At 44.4% G+C, this 23,082-nt stretch overlaps 2 protein-coding genes across 2 annotated transcripts; one reads left to right on the top strand and one right to left on the bottom strand.

Moving 5' to 3' along the window:
• Nucleotides 1-2,511: 2,511 nt before the first annotated feature.
• Nucleotides 2,512-17,959, bottom strand: CENPT (centromere protein T). Its single transcript, XM_031615215.2, has 13 exons — nucleotides 17,726-17,959; nucleotides 17,271-17,397; nucleotides 16,405-16,498; nucleotides 14,926-15,059; nucleotides 13,964-13,994; nucleotides 12,697-12,839; nucleotides 11,825-12,232; nucleotides 9,139-9,312; nucleotides 8,200-8,409; nucleotides 6,441-6,537; nucleotides 5,445-5,609; nucleotides 4,559-4,663; nucleotides 2,512-2,895 (listed from the first exon to the last, which is right to left on the bottom strand). The coding sequence occupies exons 1-13, from the start codon at nucleotides 17,813-17,815 to the stop codon at nucleotides 2,772-2,774; spliced, it is 1,902 nt and encodes a 633-aa protein (XP_031471075.2). The 5' UTR covers nucleotides 17,816-17,959; the 3' UTR covers nucleotides 2,512-2,771.
• Nucleotides 17,960-18,017: 58 nt separating this feature from the next.
• On the top strand, nucleotides 18,018-20,919 carry THAP11 (THAP domain containing 11). The gene has a single exon (XM_031615264.2). The coding sequence runs from the start codon at nucleotides 18,142-18,144 to the stop codon at nucleotides 18,868-18,870; it is 729 nt and encodes a 242-aa protein (XP_031471124.2). The 5' UTR covers nucleotides 18,018-18,141; the 3' UTR covers nucleotides 18,871-20,919.
• The last annotated feature ends 2,163 nt before the right edge of the window (nucleotides 20,920-23,082 follow it).

The raw sequence follows: 23,082 nt of genomic DNA, 5'->3' as shown, positions 1-23,082 counted from the left end.
TTCTTTCTTTCACCCTTCCAGTTTCATTGCTAGGACTTGAAATCTCTTGGCCATCTATCCATCCAAGCCTTCAGTTTAGTTAACTAGAGCAACTAGAACACCTCTCAACAGAAGAGAGAATGGATAAGGAATCTTACCTGCCCTCCTACAGCAGGAACTAGGAGGCTCTCTCTAGTCTCTCTTGAAATGCTCTTAGAAAAAGAGGGTTCTCACAGCACTTCAGCAGAGAGGAAAGAAGCTGGAACCTCTGTTATTACTTCAGACCAAAATTTTCAAACCGTGGCATGCAAAGATCTGAGGATGCACTAAAAAAAACACCTGTGCAGCAGCATAAAGTATTTTAAAAAGAACAAGTGCTATAATACGTCAGTTAAGAAAACAAAGCTGTTTCCTTTCAAATACTGGAGAGGAAAAAGCCATAATAATGGAATTACTTTTTTAAAACTTGAAAATGACTGACCTTTGTGTTGCGAACTGCCTGTCAAAATAACTAACTCACTGGCCTCCGTTTCCTAGTGTTGTGCAAAATTGGTTTCACTTGTAAGCATTGCTGCCAAAAGCCAGGTATGATTTCCAGGAGTCCTCATTAACTGCATCATTTGGAGCTCCATTTCAGACATTTGGGAATCTACACTGTACTTTTCAGTAAGGAACTCTTCCTCACAAATCCAAGAATACAGAAAACTGTATTCTGTGGCTTTAGAACATTTCTAAAATGCAAAGAAGAAAAAAGAAAGAGCAATTACTCCACTCCTTTAGTCTGCAGTTTTTTTCTTTAGTTTAGCTGAGCTGTGGCTGACCCCAGCTGGAAGCACCAGCCCTGTTCAGCCCCATTCTGACTCAAGGGGACTGCAAAGCAGCAGCCCTGAGCCATCCCTTCTTCACAGACTAATTAATCAGTTTAAAGACTTAAAAAAAAAAAGTCAAATTAATCTACTTAAAAGCTCCAAATTTAAGACAGCAGCTAAAAATCAAAGGTAGCGGAGGAGGATGGAACAGATTTTTTCTTCCCCTGAAAATAAGCAAGCACTTTAATTGCCTTACCTTGAGAGCTGCAAACTAGCTAAGTAAAAAGGAAGCATGCTAGTATGTCAGACTAGGAAACACAGAACAGCATTACAGATGAATGATATCCAAGGAAAAGTTTGAGGTCTGTTCTTCTGAAAATTGTGTCATCCTTTCCCAGCTTGTGAATTGTTTTAGTAAGGTGCATAGAATGATGGCTTTCAAATCCTCCAACGTGGCTGATCTTCCTCCTGGTGCAGCTTAGGCTCACTGTAAGTAGTAAAACCACATACAAGCATTTCACTTGTTCTCTCCCTTACCTGAAGGATAGAAGGTTTATTTGGCACAACAGCTGGCATCAGGAAACACCTGCAGAAGTGCAGCCCTCAGCTCTGAGCATGTGTTTTAGAAATAAAGGGAGGCCCAAAAGCAAAGCATCGTGTCTTATTATTAGCTCTAACTCAGCCAGCCACCACCTTACTCCCTCTCTTTTAAAGGACAGGACCAGGGTAAAGATAACAGGAAGATCACATACAACTTACCATCTGGGGCAAAACAGCCTAGACTTGGGGAAGATTAAATTATTGACAATTACTTGAGAAGTGAGAAAGAGACAAAACTAAAAGACACCTTTCTCCCATTCCCCTCTTCTTCCAAAGCTCTAAGTCACTCGTTCATTCCCAAACTCTTCTACTCCCTTCCCACTCCATACAGCACAGGAAGGTGGGGAACACAGGCTGCCATCAGCCCCTAACACATCACCTCTGCTGCTTATTCCTCCCCACTCTGTCCAGTGATATTGTACTCCATGAGGTGCCCTCAGGCTGCAGGGGGACAGCCTGCTCTGCTGTGGGCCTCGCCTGGACTGAGGGAACTTCTACTTTGCTCCCCAAGCATCTCTTGCCCTCCTTCTGCACTGGCCTTGGGGTCTTGCAGGGTTGTCTCTCTCACATTTTCCTCATTACTCCCTCACACACCTGCTGTGCAGCACTTTTCACCATTTCTTATGTTAGCACTGATGTGCATTGCAGAAGGGCTCCAATTTAGCCAGTGGTGGCTCTATTTCATAACTGGCCAGAACAGGCTGTCTGACACAAGGGTACCCCCACAGTGCCCATGTTACCAAAACTTTGCCACATAAACCAAATTTACACAGTTAAGTCCATTTACCACATCTGAGCTAGAAAATTTAACCTCTCAGTTGGTCTTCAATTACTGCTTGTTAACTCCCCATCAGCTGTTGCCACAGATAAACTATGAGCTAGATCTTGACATCATAGACCAGATTTGCAAAGTAGGACAAGATCCCAAGCTTCAAAGTCCCTGATTTAGAAAAAATACACAGCTGTAAGAAGGATCATCTTCTCAGAAGGCAGTCCATAACTGCTCATTTGAGCAAGCAAATGGTTAGCATGAAGAGCACCAACACAAGTGCCTATTAGGAACATTCTGAAAACGCAGCAGATGCATGGTAACATTTCAGCTCCCCAGAATAAGCTCACCAGCTTTTGTATCATGCAGAATACACATCACATTTTATTTTACAGAGCTGTAAAAATCAAAGTTAAGATACAAGAATAATATATAATTGATGGTGTGATCCAGCAGGCTGGCACGATAGCCACAGCACAACCTGAATCAATTCAAGCCTGTGCTGACTGCATATTGCCTCAGTAGTTACATGTGGAAAACCATCACATGGAACAACCTATGGCCTGCTTGCAGAAGTTAGCTATGTTTCCACCCTAGGACCCAGAGGGGCACTTTCACTTGTAGAGAATCACTTTATTCCCACTCACAGCAATGGGAATCAGCAGCTTCCTGTACTCCAGAGGGAGGTGACGCTCCACCAGCACGTGCAATGGTATCTTGTCTGTCACCAGCCCTTGCCTTTATTCAGAAAAGAGAGCAGAAAAGAAACAGAATAGTTAGTGGAAAGAGTTTCCAATAAACTTAATATCAAAGTTTCCGAAGTTTTTCTTGCAGTGGCATTTTTGCATTTAACACCTGAAACACACAGGCTGTAGCTGTTTGCAATAGGAAAGTCACCTCCCCTTATTTGCACACAACTTTCCCACATAATGTGTTCAGGCCCATCTATGGTGCAGCCCCCCACAGAGGTACATGTTTTCCACAGAGAAAGTCAGCACATTGAGCCATGCCAAAGTAGTTCATTCCTTTTTAAATTCACAGTCCATGTGACATGGGATAAGTTTGACCATTTAAGGACATGCACAGAATGATGCAATGGAAGCAAACATCCCATTGTCCAGACTTTTTTTTTTTTTTTTTTACATGCCATTCACAACTCAGAGGTGGTTGGTATTTTAGAGCTGTGTAGACAGTGTTGTTTTCTAGTAACACCATTTAGCTGACTGGCCTGAAAAAAAAAATAAATCATTATCTCCCAGTCTCACAGAGAGAAACAGCAGTCTTTATCCATGCTTTCTTTGCAGGAAGAGTAGAAATACTGTTCTTATTCATCAACTGGTAAAAACTCCTAATCTCTTTAGGAAGGAAGCAGTGGAAAGGCATAAAGACATTGTGAAAAAGGTAGAATAAGCATACAGAATCCTCAAACCTGGCCAACTAAGCCGTCATGCTTCTTGACCTGCTTTAACTTCAACACAGCTGTCAGATGGGAAAATGAATTCTCTAGACAGCAAGAGATTAATTCTTTCTAAGCAGCAGCACCAGCTTATGGTACTGAAGCCCACACAAAACCATTCACTTTAACCCCTCAAATAACTTTAACATAGCATCTGAAAGAAACTCTCCCAGGGGCAACTAGAATACCAACTTCCATGACTTCAAATGAGTGGGAAATGCTTCAGGCCTCAGTTTTACAGAGGGCTTCCAACCCAAAAACAAAACCCTTGTATTTTGGTTGCAGGACAACATAAACCCAGTCATAAAATGGGGGAGTTGAGGGAGCCCAAAGGGAAGAGCTGCACTTAAGAGGGTCTGAGAACATCCCATGCAGGATGCAGGCCCTCTGTGGGGTCTTGCAGTATAGCACGAAGAGGAACGCTGTTATCAGGAGAAGCCAGACCAGAGAGTCTTTTTCTTGCTTTGGCAGGGAACAGTCAGTTTGAACTCTATTAGAGTGGGATTTGTTTGGAGGACAGTAATGTGAGTGTTTGCAGTCCCTACTTCAGTTGCAAGTGCTCCCAGGGATGCAAACAGCCTAGTCTTGCATTTACTGTTACTCACCTGCGTTTTCTACCCACGCCTTTCATGTCCCAGCCCTATCTGCTTCAGCCTTGCACATATTCTCCTCCTCTTGCTACCTGTTTCTCAGACTCCTCCTTCATTCCCAACCCTCAATATTTCTTCCTGCCCTCTACCACACTGGCCCTAGAGTACAGAAATTCAAGCCCATAAATGCCTTTTTTTGGGATAAAAAGCCAAGCTCCATCACAAAGAACAAGTCACAAGTTACCACACTTACAGTGGAAACACTGCTAGTGTGCATACCCAGGCAATGACAGTCCTACCAGGCTATGAGTGCAACACAGACTACCAAAACAGGTTAATAACACCTTTCCTTTACCTTCTCATGAGGAGTTCCATATCAGCCATCTCCACAGTCTTCCTCCCTGCATGCTGGCTGTAAGCTTCCAGATCACTGCTAATCTGCTTGAAGTATCTCTCAGAGCTGAAGAAGAGTTAAAGAAGGAAATAAAAATCAGGCTGTGGGGTATACTAACACCAAATGGTCTCTGGCAGGTCACAGCCTGCTAGAGAAATATGTGGGAGAAGAAACACAACAGCCCTGGGAACGAAGCACTGCATCTCAGCCTGGGCCTTCTGGACCATCACCCAGTAATTCTGGATGTGCCAAGATAGCTGTGAAACAGCTGCACATTTGACAAGCAGAATCTTTCCCAGAACTCCCACACATATAAGAACAGGAGTTAACTGATAGTCTCATCTTTAACGTGGATTTATTAGGCTCTTATGGAGTACAGTGTTGAAACAATTCCCAGATTTTACTCAGGAAGCTAATTTATAGATTCCAAAAGCTGAGAAACCCTGGAGCTGTAATAGTGCGCAGCTGGAACAGCTTCACCTTGCTCAGCCTGACACAGTGCCCATTCTCCAGAACCATCCTGCTCAGAGTGCCAGTGATATCAGTGTGCTGTTAGCTAGAGAACACTGCATGGTGCACTTGGTCCCAGCTGAGACAAACGTCAGAATTTGCTGCAAGGCAACATTGTTCACTGATAGCCATGCAACAGCGAAAAGCACCTAGCACATTTCTGTTCTCATTTTCATCACACCTCCTGGAGATTTCCCACCAGCTGAGTAGTGAAGTGCTGAGGGAGAGCTGTCAATTTGTCAGCAGGTCTCTGGAAGAATTTGCAGTTACAGGAGGGAAAAAAAAAAAAAAAGAGGGAAAAGAAGAGTAGGAAGAGGAGCAGTTTGCTGCTGCTTACCATTTTTCAACAATTTTATAGGCATCTCTGGTCACTGGCATTTTCACATAATGGCTAAATATCTGCTTTATCAGCCTGCTTGCTATTTCAGGCTCACGTGTTTTCCTCTGTGCTGCTCTTGTGCTCTTTGGAACTGGCTTAGCCTGCACTGGCTGCGGGGGCAACCTTAGAGAGAAATTGAAAATTCACACATCATCAAGTGAACAAACACAGGCAGTAGGTATAACCAGAGAACCAAGTTCAGGCAAGCCTTATGCTGAATTTGAAGATGTTAAGAACCACCACAAGCTCTTAATTTTTCCTCCCTCTTAACTGCTGAAATCTCTCATGCCCACAAGTACAGATTTCGCAAACCATCCATGTGGCATTCCAGCCATGGGAGAAGTAATTCAGGCTCAAATTTTTGATAAGGGTGCTAACACAGCAAAAGCCAGCAAGCTATAGTTCACTCTAATATATAAATGCCTCTGTGCTACAGCTCTCTGTAGTTCTCACTTCCCAGAAGTGGATAAAGTTTGAGATATCCCTAGGCCACCTCCATATCTGCAGACAGGAGAGTCTGGTCTGTAAGATACAATCCACCATTCCTGGCAGCTGACAACTTACCAGGAGTTCCTCCTTTGACAAAGTCACCTTCCATGAAAAATATGTTCAGAAAAACTTTACATTATTAGAAATGTTTTGTTTAGCCTTTTGCATGCCTCTTCTCTCAGACATTTTTTTTTTTTTTTTAAGTCCCAAATGTAACTACTACTGTTTTTCTATCTAATATGAAAATCTGCAACACAAAAAGGAGAAGCAAAGTCCCCAGATTCACTCAGTAGACAAGTAAGAAACAACAGAAAAGACCTGTATCTCAGACCAACACATAAAAAACCCAAACAACACACATTAGATAGCTAACAAGAAAGCAGCACCCTGATCTCTCTGCTCTTCCCACTTGTGTTTCCCAGGCACACTTCCATCAAATCACTGCTGAAGGCTGTTTATACTTACTCAGGAGCAGCAGATTTTACAGGATGTGGAGGTAACAGCACAGGATGTGGTCTGTTGTCTGCAGCACGGACAAACATGGGTGTCTTCATGGAAATGTCTAAGGAAAAAAAACAGAAGGATACCAGCTACCTGAGGAACTGAAATCTATTTTCTAAGTCCCTGCAGCAAGCACCACTGTAGCAGCAGACAGAAGCCTAGCCAGCTTTCCACAAATCTGGTCTGGTGCCACACTGCCTGCGCTCAGCCTGTAGCCCTATGGAACCAGCCTGGCCACTGACTGCTGCAGTCCTACCTACTCCATATCCTGCCTCACACGCTGGTGGTTTCACCACTGCCAGCTCCCACCCAGTAGGCTGTGTGGGACCTGCAGGCTGGGCAGGGCCTAGAATGCACACTGGGGCTGATGGTTCCATTGACTTAAACTGCCAAGAAGTTGCAGCCTTCTTCCAGAGAACTTCAGAGCACGAAAACTACTTCACCTGTTAAATCAGTATCAAATTCTCCTGAGCAGAGGAATGTGTAGAGCAAGAAAGTCACAAGATGAAGGTGAGTCTATGAGCATCTCCCACATTCACAGTTTCAGAAATTCCCCCCAGCTAAGGCTCAGGATGCAGACAGTACCTTGCCTTTTCTTTGCCTGTGCACCATCTATAACAGTTCCATCCAAGTCTAATCTGCATCCTCTAACTTCAGTCTTAAACCTCTTCAATTTGTAACAAGGAGAGCAGGAAAGAAAACCTTAATTAATCTGAAATACTGAGCAGCTTCCTGTCTAGGAGTGGTGAGAGAGGACCTTTTGCCTACCAGTTTCCTTCACAAGCTGAGCAGAGCCCAAGAATTCAGCATATCTGATAACTGTTTGTACTTCACCACCCTCCACAGGAGGCTAAGGCATCTGTCCTGTGACAGCAGACAAGTCCATCTACCAGAGGTCTCAAGGTACCAGTGGGAGTTGAACTCTGCAACTCAAAAGTCAGGAGTTCCTTGCAGAACACAGGGCTGGGTGAGCCACTATGGTTCCTCACATTAGTTTCCTCTGAAGAAATCCTGACACGTGTTGGAGGAACAGAAGTGGGATGCAGAGGAAGAAAGTACTTGTGCTAAAGTTTCTGAGGTAAAATTTACAACAATAGTGCATAATTCCTCATTTTTAATTCCTGCTTTTCTTCCTCTCTTTGTCCAGCAAGTTCTGGAAGACGCTACTTCCACTGTTCCACCCTATCAGCGCTGCATAGATCTCTTCAACAAGATGTTGAAGGTTACAGATAAACATTCACACACTCCTTTCACACACTATTGCAGACACCCTACAAACACCTCACAGCTTCTCTTATGGCAAAAGCTTATCAGATTGATTGCCATCTTCTTATCACAGCTGAATTTCCCCACAATGCCTAAAACTCTGGCAACAGGATTCTTTCAGGATGCCCTTAGTTAAGTTTTTCAGTTCAGGATACATTCATTACACACTGAATGACTTTCAGACCAATGCCAAGAGAGCAATGAGATTCACTACAGGCATTCTCAGATGTGGCCTTAACTGAACTATGTTCTTCCAAACGTTGTGAAAACCTCTTGGAGCAATGGAGCAGACTGATATAGTAGACTGGCCCTAGGAATATCAGCCAGTAGCTTCTCCTAGACTATCTTATGGACTAAGCAGTTGATCACATTATTAGTCTTTGTGTTTTTCAACCTGTTGACAGATACCAGGAGATTCTTCAACTGCCTTCTGCTACTACTACAAACTTCTCCTTACCTTCACTCTCATGGTCTTCTATTTCACTTTCATTATCAGTAGACTCCTCTTCAGCAGCATCCAGCTCTCCTGTGATGGTCCTATGTTCTATTTCACCTGTTTGCTCAACAGCTTCTTTTAATGGCTTTGCCCCAGATTTTTCAAGGGAGTATGAAGCAGGAGAATGCCTACCAAGACTTCCAGCTCCAATGCTTCCAGCCATCTCCAGCTCTAGATTTCCAAAACAGAAAGAATACATTACTGTAACAATCATCACAACCAAAGCTGCAGAAAATTAAACCCAACTTGCCATTCCTGAAAAAGTTGCCACCTGTTACACTCATACTTTCATGCATTAGAACATCAATTCATTATGCTGGGTAGTGAAAGCACTGATGAATCCTCATCTTTTTCCCCTTGCTGCACCTACATATACCAAAGTCAGGTGAAAATGGCACTTGGTAACTTAGAGCAAAGTTGTTCTCTGTGTTCCTTTTAGATCAACTTCTTCTAATGAAAAGAACTACATAGCTTCTGTGGTATAAAGAAAGGTTGATTTCCCCTCAAAATAAGTATTACCAAAGACTTTGGACAGTATGTTACAGACAGAAGACCCTTGTAATTTAAGAAAATTAACTTAGCAGGTCTAGATTTGCCAAAACATTTAGAGAGTATCAAAGTTGAGTCAGACACAGATTGTAATTTTACTAATGGGAGTTTTTGTCAATTAAAGAAGCTTTCAGCAATTATTTACTTCCAGCCACTATTGCCAAGAAAATTTTGGTTTCTACCTGAGCTGTACTGCAGTCTTCCAGCTGAAATGTCAATATTAGCTGGCTATATTTTTTTTTCCCCCAGCATTTAGCCCAGACTGCAGAACGTGGAGAGAATTAACAAGCATCTCTCCAAATACCAATGCCAATAATGCAGCTTGAGAGGTCCTAGTGCTATTGATCTCACCAGCTCTGGGCGAGTCTTGGCGCTCAGTGCCTTCTGCTACTCCTCCTCCTTCTGAAGGGGTCACTTCCATTTCGACTCCAGCATCCTGGGCTGCTGTTAGCTGTGATTTTGCTTTTCTTGATAGTTTCTTCTCTGAATGTTCAGAATATTCAGTATCTGCATGATGCTCTGTAGCTAAAGTAGGAAATTTTATCATCAGTTTCACCAACCAAAAATACAATCAACTACCAGCATCTGGTTTAACAATTGTTAAAATTTACTTGATAAGTAAACACATCAACAGCCATAAACTGCAAATGCAGTTCCCTTCCAGAAATTTACAATGAAAAACATTTCCTGAGTCTACCACCTATTCAGGGTACACGTCAGTTCCCAACAAAGAAAATTTAGTTTTCAGTAAGCAAAGACAAAGAGAGTAGATCTCGTAGAGCTAGTTTCACTTTTGGAGATTGTGTGAAAGACCACTTTTTTTTCTTTAAATCTAGCAATACTAGAGTTTATGCTCAGAACCTCCTCCTCATTTCCAGTTCATGGGTATAGATGGCAAAGCACATGCCCAGTTATCCAGAAACTGAAAAAGGGTCCATCAAAACTGCCTAAGGCATCCAGTGATTCTCACTGTGGCCTTTCAATACTTAAAGGAAGCTTATAAAAAGATAGAGACGGACTTATACATGTTAGCAGTAGGACAAGGGGGAATGATTACAAACCATAAGAGGAGAGATTTAGATTAGACGTTAGGAGGAAATCCTTTACTCCCCTTCATTCTGCTCAAGGTTTTCCTTTTAAAATTCTGAGTCTCACTCAGAGAGCAGCTGTCTTTCCCCAGCTGAGGACCCCTTATATTTAGTCATTCACTGTACAGAAAATGCTCCACATATTTGATTATCATTAATGGTAATCACTTTTCTCTGCACTCAAACCTGTTTTGAAATGCAGAGCTTAGAACCACACACAGTAGTAAAGGTGAACATGACAATCATTTACTTAGATAAGCACAGCAATGTTCACCCCTTTATCTTTTCCTGTTATTTGCTTTTCTGACCATTCTCCAAGCTCTGAGCTGCTGTTCACAGAACTGCTCTTGCTTTACTTGAAACATTCTAAGAGTTTGCACAGTATCTTAGGAATCAGCTGGAGAAGTCCTTGCATCTATTTTTTTCAGTTTGCACAGGGAAGCATTCACTAGCTACCTTTGATAAAACAGAATTACATCATTACTAATGTAATGTATGTACTAATTTGTGATGGCTCACAAATTCCAGCATTTTTGAGACACGTTCTCCTTCTCCTTCCTTTTCTTGTCATTTGATTCAGACCTCTATTTCATGTCCTCCCCACTTTCTTCCACGTTATCAATCCATTTGTCCTAAGAGTCCATAGTACTGGTTTCTTCAGAGCAATTAACCTTTTCTGTTCATCTTCTCTGTTGTCCATTCAGAACAATTTTTCCCACCAAACTTGCCACCTGCAAATCTCCAGAAGCAAATTACCATGCACTAGGACACCAGGCATTAATTTCTAAGCTTTTAATGGCATGAATTCCATTCCTGGTTTGAGCAGTCCAGAGTACACAAACCCTTCTTTAAATGTTATTTATGTGGCCTTTTTAACACAGGATCATAAATAAATAACCCCTACATGAAAAAAGAAACATTAGTTGTCTGTATTTAGGTGTAAACTTCTGCTTTCCATAAAGAACTGCACTAATTCACTACACTGCACTAATACACTAAGCTATTCACTATAGCAGACTCTGTCCTGATTAGCTGTCATTAAACAAAAAATGTAATGGTTACAACCATGCCTTGGAACCTGCTCTGTGCAGAATGAAGAAAATATGCTCCCATTTACACAGCCAGGAGACAGTTCAACAAAAGGTCATTAAGACAATTAAAGGGACTGGAGCATCCTTCCTGTGAGGAAAGGCTGAGAGAGCTGAGACTGCTCAGCCCAGAGGAGGTTCAGGGTGGGGTCTCGTGGATGCCCATAAATGAAGGAAGAGTGCAGAGAGGACAGAGTCAAGTGCTGCTCATCAGTGCCCAGTGCTAGGATTAGAGACAGCATGCACAAACTGGAACACACAAGGTTCCCTCTGCACATCAGGAAGTACTGTTGTACCGTGCAGTGACAGAGCACTGGCACAGGCTGCCCAGAGAGGTTGCGTGATCTCCATCATTGGAGATCTTTAACAGCTCCCTGGATGTGGTCGTAGGCACCAGCTCAAGGTGACCCTGCTGGAGCAGGGGAAGCACCAGATGAGCTCCAGAGTTCCCAGCTTTAATGCTGTAACACAATGGATAGCACAGCAATGATAGCAGGTTAGCAAAGTCCTAGGCTGCAGCAGGGATGAGCCCAAATGCAGCAGCCACAGAAACACAGGAAAACATCTGTTTACTTTACCCTTAGAAGGCCTCAGGTGGGCACAGATCTCCTGTAAGATACCTTTGCTTCCACTGCCAACCCTCAAATGAGGTCTGGGAAGGGGTGGATCCTGGCTCTACCTCTTCCTTTCACTCAGGTACATTGCTTGCACCTGAGCTCCCCTGGGTTGGCCCTGCCTTCCCACCAGGTGCTCAATCACTGCTTCAAGCCATGACTTACCATTTCCACTACTCCTACCAACCCAGTCCCTGTGATTTCATATAATACCTGCAACCCTCAATTCCCAACCCATTGTACTCACTGCCAACCATTTCTTCTGGCTCAGAGAACTGTTCCATTGGGTCATTCTGCTGGGAATGATCTTGCTCCTCTTCTCCCTGCTTTGCAGGTGTTTTCTGAGTTATCCCATCAACATGTTCACGATCAGTTAAGTCCTTTTCAGAAAATCTCTGGGTCCTTCTCTCATCTGTGCTCACACCAGATACCAGGCCCTCCAACCTTGCTTCCCCATGAGCAGGATGTGAAGAATTGCTTCTTTGTGCTGAAGTTTTTGAATCTGATAGCTGTGGTTCAACAGTAAGAAAGTTCTGTTCATGAAACTGAGGCTCAGCAAAGAGCTCTGTATTATTCAGCACGACTTCTGCATCAGTTCTTATTGTAGTTGTTCCAGTCATAGATGATGTCTGCAAATCCACAAGATAATCTTGTGCTGTTTAAAAAGTTTTAAAACAAGTTTTATGTGGGGAAAAAAAAAAAGGCCACTGAAAATTACAGGAAAACATGTTTATTACCAGGACCTAGATATTACAAAATCTAAGTCATACAACCAAATTGAATTCATTCACAGCAAATCAAACTGTGAAACTCTGTCACCACTCTTCAGTGGCCCAAAGCCAAACCACCTCCCCAGTACCTGCAGTTATGAACATAATCCCCAGTTTGTGTGGTGTGTATGACCAAGCTAGGTAGAGGACACTGAAAATGCAAAGAATCAAGGCAACTACAAGTGCAGAGCCTTGTTCCAAATCTGGCCTCCCAAATTACACCAGATTTCTGTGAACAAGTTAATAGCCTTTAAATCCCAAAATACAGTCCACCTTTCAGCAATTGCTTTTAAAAGTCACCTTATACAAGTCCCTCTGTCCCAAAACAGAAGCATCAACAAAAAGAAACCTTTTATCTGCAGCATGTTCTGTTCCACTCCCCCTTCAAAAGCAGCAATGTCAATAGCTTTGCGATTCTGTGGCCTCCGATGTAAGCCTCTTTTTTCAACAGTGTCTGGTGCCATCACAGAGCCAATTGACATGCGAAGAGATCTGTAGAAAGAGAAAGGCAGAAACCCTTTTTCAAACCTACACACTCCCCGCTTGCTCTCAGATTACAGACAGGAGGCTATTAAGACAATACTTCACAAAACTCTCAGCTAAGAACAATTTCCTCCCCAAAGCTCCAAAGATTACATGCCAGTCTACTTGAACAAAATGAAATCAGACTCTTTGCTTATCTGACATCAGAATATGTACCACAGGAAACAGATGGTTTTACAGCCTCCTCCCTAGAGAGGGCTGCAGCAACATAACTGACAAAAGGTTCAGAAATCTTTAGAAAATAGAATAGAATTTATTTTGAAAGTAAAGGTCCTCTAGATCACATGAGGAGTTAGAAGGATGGTGATCAAGTGCTGTCAGTACTGACAACAAACTACAGCTGCCAACACCATAAACTTTTTGAGGTAGGAGCAAAGATAGCAATAAAACAAATTTGGGGGGAAAATATTATCTGAATGTACATATTCTGTATCTTAATGAGACCATTAAGATGGCCAGCTCAGCAACATCTTGTTCTTCTTCCTAGGCAGCCCAATCAAAAAGGGGATTCAGGATAAAGGAGGATTTAAAAGATAGGAAGTGTGGTACTCAGCCACACTTTGCATGAGACAACGAGCAAGGACTGCAATGAGAAACATGAACAATTGCTAACTACAGCAAAGTACAAGTGTGACAGAAGAAAATTTCTTGACTTGCCAAAAAGCCTTTTAAGTCCAGAAAAGCTGGACTGAAGTCTGTATTGCTGCAACTGATGTGATGAGTCAATTAAGAGATAGAGATAATACTCTAAGGTATATTATGCACTGATTTACTATGAGAAAGAAAGGGAAAAAAGGAAGCAAAAGGAGGAGACGTGACACCTGCACAAAAAGGCAGAACGATTGATAGCAATACATGCCAGACCTGCTGGGGCATGCAGTACAGGGCCACAATTGTGGAAAAATACAAAGCTTGTGGTATAACACTTCCACTCCAGTAATAAAACATGAGAGATTACTGTTTTATGACTAACACAGTTCTTTATCATATATCCAATTATCTGTAGGGTTGCTCACAGAGAGGTTATGAATCAAGGCAATCAGAAGATAAGGGATTTTTTCTTTCAAACTCACCGAACCAAAGTGCTGTCCAATGTTGAATGAGCTTAAAAAAAAAGAAGTTGGTAACCCATTAGTTAAAAAGCATTGATCTTGCCCACATTAGTAAATACTAGAGCACATCCTCTCTACTTTTACACGATTGCCTATGTCTTATAAACATGAACACATTCAAACCACGTGTTGGACAAAAGAAAAGTGAGTCAATTTGCTGATCACAGATGAGTCAGTGTGGGATTCAGCTCCAGATTAAGGCAATCAAGCACAGGTATCCATGTTCCCATTACAGTCAAACACAATTCACCAACTATATACATCTCCTCTGGGCTGAGCTGAATCACTCTCTAGGCTCCAGTGAGTAGATCTCATTTAAACTTTAAGAGCAATTTAGCCACCTAGCGTACATGCAGGCACACGGATTCAGAGATCTGTAAGTCGGAGCTGAATCCCACCTTTAAATTCTATTCCACTTGGTACAACAAGTGGAATACACAAGCCAACAGAATACATAAACTAAGGTGAGGTGTTTTAACCTTCTGTCTCTGCTAAACTGCAACTAAAATAAAAGTGTATTCACAAGCTTTACGTTAAGGGAATATTCTAACATAAAATATTATTTCCTTTATAAAATTCCAAGACACTTTTTCCCCAGCCAAGGGCTGCATAACTTACATGACATAACTACAACAAGATCTACACTTTTTTTTTTTCCTATTTTCAGGTTTCTGGAATTTGGATACAAGGATTGCTTCCTTTGCAGATGTTTCAAAATACAAAAGAGCACCAAGCTGAAAAAAGTCAAGAAGTCACATACAATTAGGACAGAGCCTGTGACTTGGATTCAAAAAAAAAAGTTACTTCACTTCCCTTTCTTTGCTGTCCTCATTGTACAAGATACTGCAGTCTTGCTTCCCAGCTGAGAAGTTATTAGGTGCTGAACTACAGTAGATCACTTGACAGTAAATGCAGATCCTTACCCTGGTTCTGAGGAAGCCGCTTGTCTGCTGCTCTCTCAAATTCAGACACGCTGAGTTTCTTTCTCTTCCTGGTCACATGGAATGCAGTGACAGATGTATCCTCAGCAGCAAGGACTGGCAGTTGCAGTTCCACCCTATCAAAAAAAAAAATCTGGCCTTTAATACAGGACATTATTATTCAACTGTATTCCCCATAACGTTGCTCGAAATTAAATAGAAATTATTTGTCCCTTCTGTAGTAGAAATAATGAACTAATCAAAGATTAGCTCAGCAAATATGGGAAAATATTGTTCAAGCATATTAAAACAAATTTCACAAGGTAAGAGAAATAAAACTTAAGTGCATATTCAGAAGGACAGGGATGTGAAACTTCAGGTTAGGGTAGAAGTCTGGACTCCCAAAACATTCCAAAGCTCTCTTCACCCAATGGCACATAGGAAGGAGGAAAAGTCTACACCTGTTTAACTTCAGCAACTAGCTGACATATAGAATGTAAGTCTGCAGATATCCAACCACCTGATATTTTAAGACTGGTTGATGAGACATACATTTGAAGATATGCAGGAAGTCCAATAGGCAAAATCAAGAAGGTCCTGAGATGACACTGCTCATCTGGTTTGATTTTTTGGAAGGAATTAAGTTACAACACTCACAGCAAACCCAGACTTCCTCTATCAGAAGAGCAGACAGAAGTTTGTTTAGTATTTTACAGGACTCGTTTTAAGTTGTTTACTGGCAATGCAAAAGTTTAGTTATAAAAATCACACTGTTTATAACAGGTTACTTTATTTTGCAGTAAGCAAAAATGCAGATGATTGCATAAAGTGGTCAAAGCAAATGAAAACCTGCCACCACTAGCAGCTTTCCTTGATTTCACAGTGGAAAGCTCAGGCCTAACAGTAGAATGGAAGCTGAACATGAACAAAAGCACATGAACTTCGTGCAAACCCCACCTGCAAACCACCCGACAGGAGAGCAAGCAGCCCAGTACAGGGACAATGAAGAAGCAGTAACACTTAAAAAACAACAACAGCAACCTGTTTTCTGAATATAAGAGAGAGCAGTCAGTCATTCCCACACCTCACGCCCCAGTGTCTTTAGCGCACAGCCTGTAGACTTGCAAAGATCCAAGAACTTTTATAATAGCATCTATGATAGAAAATTAAGCAGACTTCCATCAGAAGACTTTTTGTATCCAGCAAGTATTTCCACTGTAAAACACTATTAAAAGTCTGTATTTAACAAGGAGGACTAGTACAAACCCAAGGTATCTACTGTTCACTCCCAGTGTACTTTTGGTACTTTTAAAGCTGAAGAGATTACTTCTGAAAATCCTGCATGACAACACAAACCTCACTGCTGAAACAGAAGAAATCCTGCTCCTCAATTCCAGCAGAAAAGAAACTGCAGCTATATTTGGTAGTGTAAAAAGAAAAGAAAACAAAACAAAACAAAAAAACACACAAAAAAGTACTCACGTGCTAGAAGTCCTCTGAGATGGAGGCTCTGGTTGAGCATCTTCTCTTTCTTCCAACTGAACTGTCTGAAGTGCTAGAGGTGACACTTGTGGTTCTGCCAACAAAACCAAAGAGTCTGATTTCCACATCTCAAACTGGCAACAGTGTCAAAATGCAGCCTGGGACTTTTCAGTCTAGAGAAGAGAAGGCTGAGAGGGAATCTCAAAGATATAAATATCTAAAATGCAGGTGTCGAATCTATGGGGGGGTGCACACCACTTTCTCAGTGGTGTGCAGCAAGAGAACAAGGGGCAACGGGCAGAATCTGGAACACAGGAAGTTCTAAACTATCACAAGGAAGAACTTCCTTACTGTGAGGGAAGCAGAGTGCTGGAAGAGGCTGCCTAGAGAAGAATAGAGAAGGAGATTTCTCCACAAGACCTGTCTGGATGTTTTCCTGTGAGACTCTAGAGGTCCCCTCCAACCCCTACAATTCTGTGATTCCGTGAAAGTGTCAAAAACACACTATGCTCTTAGAATTCCATTTATGAACAGGTTAAAACAAAGACCAAGTGCAAAGCATTTGGATTCCCCTCCTAGGAGAGCTGGCATGTAGGCTGACAAACCAACGCTGCCAAATGGAAGCATCAGTATTCCACCATCTGCAAAGCTTTGGTTTGCCAGAGCAAGCAGCAAGCACCTCTGTACCTTACACACCATCTCACAGCAGCAGGCAGCACCAGGGAAAGAAAACAACAAAGATAACCTTCAAAAACAGTTTTCATTAACGGAAGACCTGGTGCTTGAAGCTGCACGGCATAACTTTGCGCAGCTGTCATTTGCTGCGCTTCTACTCGATGCTTTGCTAAGAACAGGGATCTGCTCACGGTTCTGGATGATCCTCTTCAGCATGAGGCGCGGCGTGGCATTGTCCAGCTCAGACAAGGTGTTGTGTCTGTGCCTCAGCGGGGTGCTGCTGCCGCCCTTGTTCTCCTTCCCCAAGCCAGATCCGCTCTGAGAACAGACATCAAGGACACGCAGCTCAACGACCCACGGCAGGGATGAACTTTAGCATTAAAATCACCCGTATCTACCTCCAAATAAAAGCCAAATGTGGCTCACAGCACACCTCTCCCAGATTCCTATGGAGAAACTGTACAATTTTGCTTAGCAATGCTTCCAGCTGAAAACAATCCCGCCCTCGAGGCTCGGCTCGGCGTAACTCCTCACAGACAGCAACCCTAAGCTCACCTCCCCTCAGCCCCACCACAACCGCCCAGAAAGGGATAAATAAAGAACTCTCCCGTAGCGCAGCGAACACGACGGGCTCCTGCTCCCTTACCCGAGTCCGGTGTCTTGGAGACGCCCTGACGGCGACGCTCGGGGTGCGGGCCGCCCCGCGGCCGGCTCGGAGTCCGGCCCTGCCGGCCATGGCGGAGCCCTCGGATAACCGTCGCGTCGAAAGCCGCGCGCGCAGGGCGCAGTCTCGCGAGATCCCGCGACGCCCGACGGGAAGTGCCGCGCCGCGGGGCACGCCGGGAACGATAGTTTTGAAGCGCAGCGCAGTGTGGGGCGCGTAGTTCCGGCGCGGCGTTGAGGCGGCGCTCGGCCTCCCGTTCCCCGCGCTGCATTGTGGGCCGCGTAGTTCCGGTGCGGCCCGGGCGGGCGGCGTCGGCGAGTGGCGAGAGGCCGCGGTTGGCCTTGTGGGAGCTGTAGTCCGGCGGGGGGCCCGCGTCCGCGCCCCGAGGGACCCCCGCCATGCCGGGCTTCACCTGCTGCGTGCCGGGCTGCTACAACAACTCGCACCGCGACAAGGCGCTGCACTTCTACACCTTCCCCAAGGACGAGGAGCTGAGGCGCCTCTGGCTGAAGAACGTCTCCCGGGCGGGCGTCAGCGGCTGCTTCAGCACCTTCCAGCCCACCACCGGCCACCGGGTCTGCAGCGAGCACTTCCAGGGCGGCCGCAAGTCCTACCTGGTGCGGGTGCCCACCATTTTCCCGCTGCGCGGCGTCAACGAGCGCAAAGCAGCGCGGGCCGCCCGCCGCCCCCGCCCCGCCGCCGCCGCCGCCGCCGCCGCCACAGCCGTCGTCGTCGCCCCGCAGGGCCCCGGCCCCGCCGCCGAGGCCCCGGTAGGGGGCGCGGCCGAGGACGTGAAGCCCATCGACCTGACGGTGCAGGTGGAGCTCGGGGCCGCCGCTGCCGGGCCCAGCCCCTGCTGGTTGCCGGTAGGTCAGGAAGGCCCCGTGGAAGGCGGCCCGCCGGACCATTCGTACTCCTTGTCGTCCGGCACCACGTCGGAGGAGCTGCTGAGGAAGCTGAACGAGCAACGTGACATCATCGCTCTGCTGGAGGTAAAGATGAAGGAGATGAAGGGCAGCATCCGCCGCCTGCGTCTGGCCGAGGCCCAGCTCCGCGAGGAGATCCGAGAGAAGGACCGGCTGCTCCACGCCGCCAGCGTCGGGGCCCGAAAGCGCCACGGCCTCTGAGGGTGGCCGACGCCTCCCGGGGCATGGCCAGGCCCTGCTTGAACGCTGAGCCTCCATCACCCCGGGACAGGGCCGCCATGAGCCGTGGCCCCGCTCACCCACATGCAAACCCACCGGATTCAGGAGATGCCGAGGAATGCTGTTACAAACACAGCGACCTCTTAGAGACACCTCTGGCCTACGCCAAATCCGCTGGCATTGTCTGTGTAGTTTGAAATTGTTCTCATTTAGGGCGTTGGGACCCCGTGTCACCACTAAGTGGATGTAGGGTGTTGGTTTTCAGCAAATAAACTGCGCTGAGTTGAGGTGGCAGGAACGCTACCCCCTGGAGAAGGCACGTCTGAAAGCATGGTTGCCACTGTATCCATCATAGGAACAAACAGCGATGTTTTGCTTGGCCTTGCTTAGCAAAGGCATGAGGAAAGCTTTAGAAAACCCTCTCAGGGTGATGTGTTTCTTCAGTAAATTACTGATGCCATAAAAGACTGCCATTTCTAATATAAAAGAATCCCAAAATTTATGAGTGCTCATATAGGCTTGGCTTTCTCAGCAGTACATACGTATTTGTTACAGTTGTCTCTGCTCTCAACACTAGCAAGGATTGTGACCTGGTACAAAGAACCTGGTGGCATTTGATGTCTGTAGTTTATCCCAGTGGCTTAAGAACTCCCTCTCGTGAAACACAGGCTTTGTAACATGTTGGAATTTAAATCCTTGGCTTTCGTTCAGCGAACTGGGGTGAAGCCAAAGTGAAGCAAACGTATCTGCAGTGGTTGCAAACCCTTGCTGTCTAATTCTAACCTAGTTGGCATGACTAATAATCTGTACCTTAGGTAAGATCTTAATGAAATGTGCTTGCGTGTTTTAAACCAAGATTTAAAAGTATTGTAACAAATTTACGTGGAATGATCGTGTAGTTTCTGTTTCTAGCCAGCATTAGTCCCCTCACATTCAGCAACAGGAAACCAAATGGAAGTTGGCCAGAAGGTTGTGGAATGAGGGGTGTGAGGTGATGAGCTTGGACTGAGCCATGGAACGGAGCCCTTGGTGCTTTCCAGGAGGAAGGCATTTGATGTGCCACTCTGACTCCATCTCCATGCGTACTTGGGTTGGGGGGGGGACGCAGGTTGACCATTATGTGTGTTGGAAACAAAAGGCAGTTCACCACAGTGTGCCCATAATTACTTTTGAGGGAGTGCCCAGGTGGCTTCTGGGTCTGTAAGATCATCTTCCTGTACTTGGAATGTGTTACACTTAGTAGGTCGAGATGTCGATTTTACTACATTTTATATAAGTATTTTCTAAATGTAAAAAGTATCTTTGGTTTGAAAATATTGTAATCTTTGTAACGCTGGCTGACATAGCTTTCCAACTGTGGGTTTCAATGCCCTCTGTAGGAGGGAACAAAAGGGCACATTGGCATCTGTTAGCTGGAGGTTTATCTCTTGATCATGTAGCCAGTTCAGCTGAAGGCATTGGTTGTCAGAGCCTGCTATGTGATGCATGGGTCATTTCTTTATTGCTGTGTGTACTGAGTTGGATGGTTGACTGTGAGGATACTACAGGTCTATTCATGTACTAAGTATTTCCTGTTATTTTCATTTTAATTTATTTTCTCTGATATGTAGCTCTAACTTCAGCTCTGCAGTGTACTGATTTTCCTGCAAGTCAAGTAAGCAGCAAGTTTGTTTTGTTTTGTTTTGGGGGGGAAGGGGTGGTAGGGAAAGCAGATACCTGCTACCCTATCTGATTTAGCATATGTAATTGGTCCAGCAGATCTATGCTCCCATCAAGACAATAGGCAGCACAACGTCTCTCCTTACAAACGAGACCATTTGTGCATCCTAGCTTCTTGAGAACACACTCGTTTTAACAGTCATGGTACTTTTTTTACCATTGGAATGCACTTCAGGATGTTCAGCCACTTAGCCCGCTGGACTGGTTAACTGCTGGACTGTTCGATTTCTCCAGGTTACACTGAGGTGCTAACATGCTTAATTTTAATAAAGTATATTTTGTTTTGTTTCCTGCTTCCGTGTTGTGTAATTGTGAGGAGCTCCAGAGGGGTTGCGATGCTTTCTGTCCAAGGTGGAACTTTGCAAACTGCCCTGCTTTGACCAAAGGAACTTCCTAATTACTGTGAATACCGATACATCTGGAAAATTAACATTGCAATTTTGTTGGCCATGCCATTCTATAGCATTCTTATCTGGGGGCCTGAAGATTTTTAATGCTGACTCACTGCTTCCCTCTCCCAGTGAGAGTAGTTTTATCATTATAGGCTTCACTTGCTAAACATTTACCTTGGAGGCTGATGTATTACAAATGAAAATGGGACGTCTGCAGTTAGACTGACTGGATTGCTGAAAGGTCGGTGGCTATAGCTTACTTCTCTTTGGGAATGACTTTTTATTCCACAGCCTGAACGTCCTTCAATTAATGTAGGGTAAGGAAGAGGAGTTTGAGGTCTGTTCTGTGTAATTATGTGCCTGCCTACTCAGGGAGCTGGAGCTGTCTGATGAGCAGACAGCTACAAGGACAATAAACAGGCTCTAAATAGGAGCAATTTGAGCAGAAAGAGCTGGACTTCCCACACAGTGCTTACACTGAAGGGACAGCGTGAGGCTCACACACCACACGTGGCTGAGGAAGGAGGAACCCTGGCCTCCTGTGAGTGTGCAGGGAGTGAGTGTGCCCACTACAGTGTACAGGGAAAAGCCAGTGTGCTGCTTTCTTGTGTAATTCCCGAAGTTCGTCATCTGAGATTGCTTGCAACTATTGCAATTATTATTAATAATTGTAAAAGGCAAAAAATTATAGCTGGTGCATCAGACATTTAATGGGGTGAACTACAAACATTAAATGAAGCAGTGAAAATTTTTCCTCGTGCACAATTTCCCCCATTTGTTGCTAAATTAAGTGAGCGACCATACTGGCAGTGAATTAAGAGGCTAATTAGGAAGGTACCTCAGACATGAACTGTATTATGCTCAATGCAAATGCTTTTTCTTCCATTTTAACTTCTCACCTTTCTGCATCCTGCATTCTGAGCTCACATACATCCTCTCAGTATTCTTCTACCAGCATCAACTGTCTTTGGTTGCCATGTTCCTGTGTGTTTGTGTGTATATGATAAGAAATAAGCTCCAGGAGGGGACTTGAAGAATGTTTCTTTAGAGTGGCTTTTATTGCTCTAAGGGAAAACCTTAATTCCATATTCAGAATCAAACAGGAGAAAGACACAAGGAAAATTCTTTCCAATGCAAAGCCCTCTTTTATGTAAATAAAACCCTGAACATCTTCCTGCACAAGGCTTGCTCAATTCACCTGCATTTTAGAGATCATTATTGCTCCTATTAAATGATTGGGGGACGTATGGTTCTTTTCATGGCCTCTGACACAGCATCTTGGTGTGTTCATTCACAAACACTATTCTCTAGAGCTCTGCTCAAACTATTTATCTGCAGTTTTTTCTGCCCACACTCACAGTCTTGCCCCGTTCCTACCTCTTCCTTGTGACCTGAGCTCCGATGTGACAAGGACAGAACAGAGCAGAAGTTACTGTGCCATTAACCGTCACCGTGCAGGCTGGAGGCTCCCCTGGGAACTGGTGTTCTAGAAAGCATGGGCTTACAGGCTGGATGGTGAATGTTACTGATACAACCTCAACTTCCCTGCTCTCTGCACAGAGACCAGGACAGATGAAATTCTGGGTTAGATCAGGGTTAAAATGAGCCAGCATGAACAATGCCTAGCCTTCTGCTCCTTACAATTCTTTTCCTTCTTGCCATCCCTCTTTTCTCTCACAGCAGAGGATTTGAGGCCTGTTCCTGGAGCACCTCAATCCTGTTCAGGCAGCTCCCTTTGCTCTTCTCCACCCAGGCTCCCAGCATTGCTCCCAGATACAGAAAGCAGCAGTGGCTTCCCAATAGAAATGTTGCAGTTCAGAAAGGTGTGCTGGGATGGCCTCAGAAAGCAAGCTGGCAGTGGCAGAGCAATGGGCACAGTCAGTCTGATTATTCAGGTGAAATACAAACTGTGCTCTTCTGGATGACGACTTTACCACACCCTGCTAGTGGATCTTCATCACTTTGCTCTTTTTCTTGGGTTAAAGCACAACCTTCAGCACATTCATTCTGATGAAAAAACAATTGAGGAACAGCTCTCACACAAGCAAAACATCCCTAAAGCTCAGTTACCTCCTTAATACGC

This window comes from Phasianus colchicus, chromosome 13, assembly GCF_987193195.1.
Source record: "Phasianus colchicus chromosome 13, bPhaCol1.hap1.1, whole genome shotgun sequence".
NCBI classification, from domain to species: Eukaryota; Metazoa; Chordata; class Aves; order Galliformes; family Phasianidae; genus Phasianus; species Phasianus colchicus.
Note: the sequence above shows the minus strand (reverse complement) of the source record. Positions and strands in the feature narration are given on the sequence as shown.